Source organism: Anomaloglossus baeobatrachus, chromosome 1, assembly GCF_048569485.1.
Source record: "Anomaloglossus baeobatrachus isolate aAnoBae1 chromosome 1, aAnoBae1.hap1, whole genome shotgun sequence".
NCBI classification, from domain to species: Eukaryota; Metazoa; Chordata; class Amphibia; order Anura; family Aromobatidae; genus Anomaloglossus; species Anomaloglossus baeobatrachus.
This window is the reverse complement of record NC_134353.1, coordinates 631,085,948-631,095,205: the sequence shown is the minus strand read 5'-3', so window position 1 is coordinate 631,095,205 and position 9,258 is coordinate 631,085,948. Positions and strand designations below refer to the sequence as shown.

General features: G+C 45.6%; 1 protein-coding gene across 1 annotated transcript in view; it reads left to right on the top strand.

Moving 5' to 3' along the window:
* Positions 1-4,068: 4,068 nt before the first annotated feature.
* The window catches only part of PCK2 (phosphoenolpyruvate carboxykinase 2, mitochondrial), a 20,980-nt gene continuing 15,790 nt past the window's right edge, over positions 4,069-9,258 (top strand). The window contains exon 1 of the mRNA XM_075340762.1: positions 4,069-4,354. Coding sequence (XP_075196877.1) covers positions 4,326-4,354 — 29 coding nt within the window. The 5' untranslated portion in view covers positions 4,069-4,325. The remainder of the gene's footprint in view (positions 4,355-9,258) is intronic.

Below are 9,258 nucleotides of genomic sequence, written 5' to 3'. Positions count from 1 at the left end.
GTCGTATGTATGGGATGGGTAGACTTGTAAGAAAAACAGCTACCATACATGTAAGGCCCTTGTAAGGTATTCAACTAGAATAAAGGGGTTGTTCAGGACTAGAATATTGAAGAGCTATACTTAGTCGTTAAAGGGGTTGTTTGGTCTTGAACTACAAAGTCTGCACTCACTCTATATGATGGCAAAATACAAGAATTGCCAACACTTCCTACTCTTAAGGCCCCTTTACACACTGAGACTTTCTAGAGATCCCACCAACGATCCCGACTTGGCGGGGATCGCTGATAAGTCTTTAAGCAGTCACTGGTGAGCTGTCAAACAGGCAGATCTGGCCAAAGACGCGGCAGCGTTTAGAGACTTTCCAGTGATCCCGGACCTGCAGAACTACCTCGCTGGTAGGGAATGCTATAGCACGCCTACGGGCTAAGTCGCTAACGATGTTGTTGTAACGGTGTCAAACACACCGATGCATACTGCGCAGCGGGAAACAAAGGACCAAAAAATGGTCCTGAAAGATTTGTAGTGATCAGCAACTTCACAGCAGGGGCCAGGTCACTGATGTGTGTCACACACTGCAATGTCGCTGGGGAGGTCGCTATTACGTCACAAAACCGGTGACATTACAGCGATATAGCTAGCGATGTAGCAGTGTGTAAAGGGGCCTTTATAGTCTGAACTGGTCCAATGTTTTTTGCAAAATAACTCATTTTTTTCCAAAAACAAATGTTTTCACATTTTTCGTTTTCTTTGCAGTAATGCATTGTCACATTCCATTATTCACAATATACATCTCTTTGCCTTTTCTCCCTCCCTCTACTTGAGTGCAGCTGTTATTGACGGGAGACATGTGAATCCTCACATAGCACGCACTATGCGCTGTGAGGATTCTCCGGCCCAGAAGCATACAGTCATGTGACCGCAAGTAAGCGATTTGCATACATCCAGCCACAATCAGACTAGACTGTATTTGGCCTCTATTGGGCATGTGACCGCATGTATGCAAATCACACACTTGTGGTCATGTGTGCAGTGTGCGTATTGTGAGGATTCACATAGAGTAACTGCAGACTTGTAGCTTAAGGCCGGCCAACCCCTTTAATATCAAATCAGTGGTAGTCCAAAACCTGACAGCTGTAGGTATGCCAGGAGCCACCTAAACAGCGCTGTGGACTACTGACAGCGGTGGGACCAGCTAACAGCTGATTGTTCCATCTTCTGTAACCTTAGAATTCTTTACATGCGCCAAAACCCAAATTTCAATTAGTTCCCATTTAATCTAGTTACAGTAGTGACGATATTAGGCCATGCTCCCACTCCATCGGCGTCATCGAGGAGCAGGAGATCAGAGCATGCCCGAATCCACACTCAGGGACGCCCAGAGTGTCAGTATACACGGAGAGGTACAGGGATTTGGGTTTAGGGAGCGCTTCCTATGAGCTGTCAATCAAGATCATGCATAGCGCTAGATATGCAAATCGGAGGGTGTAACAATACGCAGGGCATTGCCCATGCGAAGGATTCACCAAAGTGCCCTCAATTGCATATGAATCAAAACTGAATTTATTTGAAACAAGAACACTAAATATTAGGATGACTTTTATTGGGGGTAAGTAGCTCAATGTACATTTTGGGGGTGACAGACTCTCTTTAAAAAGTACAAGTACATGAACAATTAGTGATTCCTAGATTAATAAAGGCAATGTATCCATGAAAATTGGGTGCAAAATATTTCAAAACTTGGAAGGCATTCATCGAAAAATATTGTTCTCCCGATGAGATAATTCACATAGTCACACCCTTTAGGGATTCTGAATGGTGCCACATGGGGAAGCTCAGTGGTTTGTTGGGTGAACTGGAGATTGATGCTGGTTAATTCACAGTTTGTCCATTCTGATATAGCTTAGAGGAATTCTGCGGTCCATATAAACACACTTTTTCTTGCCCATGTATACACTGCTTGAACTTATGAGTTTATGTATTTGATTGACTGTTATGTTAAAAAAACCAATAAAAATTATATTTAAAAAAAAAAAAAAATTGGGTGCAATACGGATGATCCTTATTAAAGACGATTTCTTTTTGTGCAGTCTCGTCTGAAGTATGGAAGAGAATAGTGTATGCTGAGATTTTTTTCACTTGTTCCATCTAAAAAATACTATGATCGGAACGGCCCTATTGAATATTGGTCAGCGTGCTGTCCATGTGCTATCCGATTTTAACTTGGACAGTACATGTTTGTATAATATACTCATCTGAACGAACTGTTACAGTTCGCAGCCTTGGAGACCGACCACCAGGGCTAGAGAGCCGAACCTGTGCAGTGCTTACAAGCTCTTGTCTATTGAGCTTGTAAGCAGGGGTGTAACGATCGTGGTTGCAGGGATCGCACCTGCTTCAGTTGAATGTACATCTGAGGGCGCGCATCCAGGTGAAATGCTTTGCAGCACAGAGACTTGTCAGGTCCTTGCACTGCAATGTGCTGGCCGCCAATTAAGGACATGAATATTCACTTCAATTCCACCCCAATAATCCCGCCCACCTCTTTGCGCTGAAGCTGGTGCTGAGAGGTGGGCGGGATTATGGGCGTTAGCAGCAGTGAATGTGCATTTTCTTTAATAGCAGCACACATGACCGCCCAGCAGCCGGCTTCCTTCAACGGCTTGGCGGTCACGTGTGTGCCGCTATTAAAGAATTCAGTGCTCCCCATGCTCGGCCGTGCAGAGCAGCGAATATGCTGGCAGTTGATGGCGGTGTGAGTGTGCATAGCAGTGATGTCATGTGCTGCACCAAATACACACTACTAAGATCAGTTTCCGGCATGACAGCATCAGAGGAGGACACCGGGGGGGGTGGAGGGAAAGGTGAATATAATCATTTTTGGGTTTTTTTTTACTTGATGGGGATCATATGTACCAGGATGCGGTCAGAATGGGGACATATATACCAGGATGAGGACATATATCAGGATGGAGACATATACCAAGATGAAGCTATGATGGGGACATATATACCAGGATGGAGATATAATGGTCACATAAATACCAGGATGGCAGATGGGGCTATGATAAAGACATATATAGCAGGATGGGGCCATGATGGGGACATATATACCAGGATGAGGCCATGATTGGGACATATACCAGGATGAGTTCATGATAAGGACATATATACAAGGATGGGGCCATATATACAAGGATATAGCCATGAAGGGGTCATACACCAGGTTGGGGCCATGATGGGGACATATGCCAGGATGGGGCCATATACCAGGATGGGGCCATATACGAGAACGCGGGACAAATTTATCAGGATGGGGGACATATTTACCCAGGAAGCGGCTCAGGATGGGGAACATTCATACAGGATGGGGATCATTACTACACAATGAAGGGGGAGGGGCAACTCATATGTCTTTATAGGATTTACAATACTACAATGGCCTATACAGCTGACCAATAAGCGGAGTTGCCCAAACTTGTAAGTACTGTTTTAAAAGCCGTGAGGATCGCTGGAACCTCCTAATCCTGGCTAGCTTCAGTGCATAAGTAATACTGCAGCGGTGGTCGGTCTCCTAAGCAACAAGGTGTAAACTAAAGAAAGGTGCTAATATCTTAAGAACGGCTGCAAGTTTTAATAAACAGTAAACTACAAAAGTGGTTATTTTTACAAGCATTAACTGACAATCTCCATGTATGAAGATGAGCATAGCCCTTTGTTTGATTCATGTTGGTTTTCCACTAAGACCATAAAAAGTTAATGACCCCCTTGCCTTATTGGCCATGACCATGTACCTAACACCAGTAGCCCCGCATTACAGCAGTTAGGCCCCCCTCACATGTGTCCTGGGGGCTGCCCTGCTGATCCCAGTGAGCAGTGAAGGTATGTGCACATGTGGAGCACACAGCTAAGAGCAGCACATTGTTACATCAGCCCGGGTGGGGAGGAGGGAGCTCTGGGGGCAGCCTGGAAGGAGGCGGCTGGCCGGATCCTCCACATGTGTCAGGGGTGTGTGCGGTGCGGGGCGCAGGCCGGCCATCCTGCAGCCAATGGCCACATTGTAGGAAGTTCTGGCCAGGTGGGGGAGGGGCAGGCCGGTGACACGATGCCGTGGGGTGTGTGCACTTGGACTCTCGTACAGGATGTAACACACGAAGCGACAAACAAGACCTTTAGTCCAATTCCACCACCCCAGACCGGTCCCCGCGACGTCCTGCCCCTGCCGGTGTCCCTGCCCCCGCCCCTCCCTGGCCGGTGTATCCCCGCACCTCCCCCTGCTCCTCATCTGCAGGATCTCACCGGCTGCCTGCTGACTGTCTCCTGCTGCCATGCCCTCCTTCTCAGTGCGTGTGCTGGGGTAAGTGCCGGGGTCTGGAGAGGACACAGCCAGTGTCATTCATTCACTGTATACCTCGTGTACTGTGATCACAACTCATCGTGAAGGTCACACAGCTCTGCATGGACAGACCGGCGACATTCATTCAGTGTCCCTGTAGTGACAGGATGGCAGGCTCCTCACATAGGAGGGATGATGGGGCAGAGCAAGTGATATATCAGAGGCATGATCCGGAGGGTGTATGTAGGAGCACAAGTTCAGGAATGAATGATCAGGGCATGAAGAGGGCAGTAATATGTGATCAGGGCAGTAATATGTGATCAGGGCATGAAGAGGGCAGTAATATGTGATCAGGGCATGAAGAGGGCAGTAATATGTGATCAGGGCATGAAGAGGGCAGTAATATGTGATCAGGGCATGAAGAGGGCAGTAATATGTGATCAGGGCATGAAGAGGGCAGTAATATGTCATCAGGGCATGAAGAGGGCAGTAATATGTGATCAGGGCAGTAATATGTGATCAGGGGATGAAGAGGGCAGTAATATGTGATCAGGGCATGAAGAGGGCAGTAATATGTGATCAGGGCAGTAATATGTGATCAGGGCATGAAGAGGGCAGTAATATGTGGTCAGGGCAGTAATATGTGATCAGGGCATGAAGAGGGCAGTAATATGTGATCAGGGCATGAAGAGGGCAGTAATATGTGATCAGGGCATGAAGAGGGCAGTAATATGTGGTCAGGGCAGTAATATGTGATCAGGGCATGAAGAGGGCAGTAATATGTGATCAGGGCATGAAGAGGGCAGTAATATGTGATCAGGGCATGAAGAGGGCAGTAGTATGTGGTCAGGGCAGTAATATATGATCGGTATATGGTCAGGGCATGAATATGTGATCAGGGCATGAAGAGGGCAATTACATGTGATCAGGGCATGAAGAGGGCAATTATATGTGATCAAGACATGAAGAGGGCAATTATATGTGATCAGGGCATGAAGAGGGCAGTAATATGTGATCAGGGCATGAAGAGGGCAGTAATATGTGATCAGGGCATGAAGAGGGCAGTAATATATGGTCAGGGCAGTAATATGTGATCAGGGCAGTAATATGTGATCAGGGCATGAAGAGGGCAGTAATATGTGATCAGGGCATGAAGAGGGCAGTAATATGTGATCAGGGCAGTAATATGTGATCAGGGGATGAAGAGGGCAGTAATATGTGATCAGGGCATGAAGAGGGCAGTAATATGTGATCAGGGGATGAAGAGGGCAGTAATATGTGATCAGGGCATGAAGAGGGCAGTAATATGTGATCAGGGGATGAAGAGGGCAGTAATATGTGATCAGGGCATGAAGAGGGCAGTAATATGTGATCAGGGCATGAAGAGGGCAGTAATATGTCATCAGGGCATGAAGAGGGCAGTAATATGTGATCAGGGCAGTAATATGTGATCAGGGGATGAAGAGGGCAGTAATATGTGATCAGGGCATGAAGAGGGCAGTAATATGTGATCAGGGCAGTAATATGTGATCAGGGCATGAAGAGGGCAGTAATATGTGGTCAGGGCAGTAATATGTGATCAGGGCATGAAGAGGGCAGTAATATGTGATCAGGGCATGAAGAGGGCAGTAATATGTGATCAGGGCATGAAGAGGGCAGTAGTATGTGGTCAGGGCAGTAATATATGATCGGTATATGGTCAGGGCATGAATATGTGATCAGGGCATGAAGAGGGCAATTACATGTGATCAGGGCATGAAGAGGGCAGTAATATGTGATCAGGGCATGAAGAGGGCAGTAATATGTGATCAGGGCATGAAGAGGGCAGTAATATATGGTCAGGGCAGTAATATGTGATTGGGGCAGTAATATGTGATCAGGGCAGTTTTATATGGTCGAGGCAGTAATATGTGATCAGGGCAGTAATATATAATAATAATTTTATTCATTTTTATAGCGCTTTACATACATTGGCAACACTGTCCCCATTGGGGCTCACAATCTAGAGTCCCTATCTGTATGTCTTTGGAGTGTGGGAGGAAACCCACGCAAACACGGGGAGAACATACAAACTCCTTGCAGATGTTATACTTGGTGGGATTTGAACCCAGGACCCCAGCGCTGCAAGACTGCAGTGCTAACCACTGAGCCACCGTGCCGCCCTGTATATGGTCAGGGCAGTAATATGTGATCGGGGCAGTAATATATGGTCAGGGCAGTAATATGTGATCGGGGCAGTAATATGTGATCGGGGCAGTAATATGTGATCGAGGCAGTAATATATGATCGAGGCAGTAATATATGATCGAGGCAGTAATATATGATCGAGGCAGTAATATGTGATCGGGGCAGTAATATATGGTCAAAGCAGTAATACTGTATGTGGTCAAGGCAGTAATATGTGATCAGGGCAGTAATATATGATTAGAAGATGGTCAGGGCAGTAATATATGGTCAGTACATGGTCAGGGCAGTAATATATGATCAGTACATGGTCAGGGCAGTAATATATGATCAGTACATGGTCAGGCCAGTAATATATGATCAGTACATGGTCAGGGCAGTAATATATGATCAGTACATGGTCAGGGCAGTAATATATGATCAGTACATGGTCAGGGCAGTAATATATGGTCATTACATGGACAGGGCAGTAATATATGATCAGTACATGGTCAGGGCAGTAATATATGATCAGTACATGGTCAGGGCAGTAATATATGGTCATTACATGGACAGGGCAGTAATATATGATCAGTACATGGTCAGGGCAGTAATATATGATCAGTACATGGTCAGGGCAGTAATATATGGTCATTACATGGACAGGGCAGTAATATATGATCAGTACATGGTCAGGGCAGTAATATATGGTCATGGCAGTAATATGATCAGTACATGGTCAGGGCAGTAATATATGATCAGTACATGGTCAGGGCAGTAATATATGGTCAGTACATGGTCAGGGCAGTAATATATGGTCAGTACATGGTTAGGGCAGTAATATATGGTCAGTACATGGTCACGGCAGTAATATATGGTCAGGGCAGTAATATATGATCAGAAGATGGTTAGGGCAGTAATATGTGATCAGGGCAGTAATATATGGTCAGTACATGGTCAGGGCAGTAATATATGGTCAGTACATGGTCAGAGCAGTAATTTATCATCAGTACATGGTCAGGGCAGTAATATAATCATGGCAGCAATGTACAATCAACACATGGTCAGAGAGGATTTAGTACTATGTGATAGATATATGGTCAGGAAAGTAATATATGATCATGACAGGCTCAGTAATACAGTGCTGGCCAAAAGTATTGGCACCCCTGCAATTCTGTCAGATAATACTCAGTTTCTTCTTGAAAATGATTGCAATCACAAAGTCTTTGGCATTATTATCTTCATTTAATTTGTCTTCAATGAAAAAAAATAAAAAAAATTGTCATAAAGCCAAATTGGATATAATTCCACACCAAACATAAAAAAGGGGGTGGGCAAAAGTATTGGCACTGTTTGAAAAATGATGTGATGCTTCTCTAATTTGTGTAATTAACAGCACCTGTAACTTACCTGTGGCACCTAACACGTGTTGGCAATAACTAAATCACACTTGCAGCCAGTTGACATGGATTAAAGTTGACTCAACCTCTGTCCTGTGTCCTTGTGTGTACAAAATTGAGCATGGAGAAAAGAAAGAAAACCAAAGAACTGTCTGAGGACTTGAGAATCCAAATTGTGAGGAAGCATGAGCAATCTCAAAGCTACATGTCCATCTCCAAAGATCTGAAAGTTCCTGTGTCTACGATGCGCAGTGTCATCAAGAAGTGTAAAGCCCATGGCACTGTGGCTAACCTCCCTAGATGTGGAAGGAAAAGAAAAATTGACGAGAGATTTCAACACAAGATTGTGCGGATGGTGGATAAAGAACCTCGACTAACATCCAAACAAGTTCAAGCTGCCCTGCAGTCCGAGGGTACAACAGTGTCAACCCGTACTATCCGTCGGAGTCTGAATGAAAAGGGACTGTATGGTAGGATACCCAGGAAGACACCACTTTTTACCCCGAGGCATAAAAAAGGCAGGCTGGAGTTTGCCAAAACTTACCTGAGAAAGCCTAAAATGTTTTGGAAGAATGTTCTCTGGTCAGATGAGACGAAAGTAGAGCTCTTTGGGAAAAGCCATCAACATAGAGTTTACAGGAAAAAAAAAAGAGGCATTCAAAGAAAAGAACACGGTCCCTACAGTCAAACATGGCGGAGGTTCCCTGATGTTTTGGTGTCGCTTTGCTGCCTCTGGCACTGGACTGCTTGACCGTGTGCATGGCATTATGAAGTCTGAAGACTACCAACAAATTTTGCAGCATAATTTAGGGCCCAGTGTCAGAAAGCTGGGTCTCCCTCAGAGGTCATGGGTCTTCCAGCAGGACAATGACCCAAAACACACTTCAAAAAGCACTAGAATATGGTTTGAGAGAAAGCCCCGGAGACGACTAAAGTGGCCAGCAATGAGTCTAGACCTGAATCCCATAGAACACCTGTGGAGACATCTCAAAATGGCAGTTTGGAGAAAGCACCCTTCAAATCTCAGGGACCTGGAGCAGTTTGCCATAGAAGAATGGTCTAAAATTCCAGCAGAGCAGTGTAAGAAACTCATTGATGGTTACCGGAAGCGGTTGTTCGCAGTTATTTTGGCTAAAGGTTGTGCAACCAAGTATTAGGCTAAGGGGCACTTTGCACACTACGACATCGCAAGCCGATGCTGCGATGCCGAGCGCAATAGTCCCCGCCCCCGTCGCAACTGCGATATCCTTGTGATAGCTGCCATAGCGAACATTATCGCAACGGCAGCTTCACATGGACTCACCTGTCCTGCGACCGTCGCTCTGGCCGGCGACCTGCCTCCTTATTAAGGGGGCGGGTCGT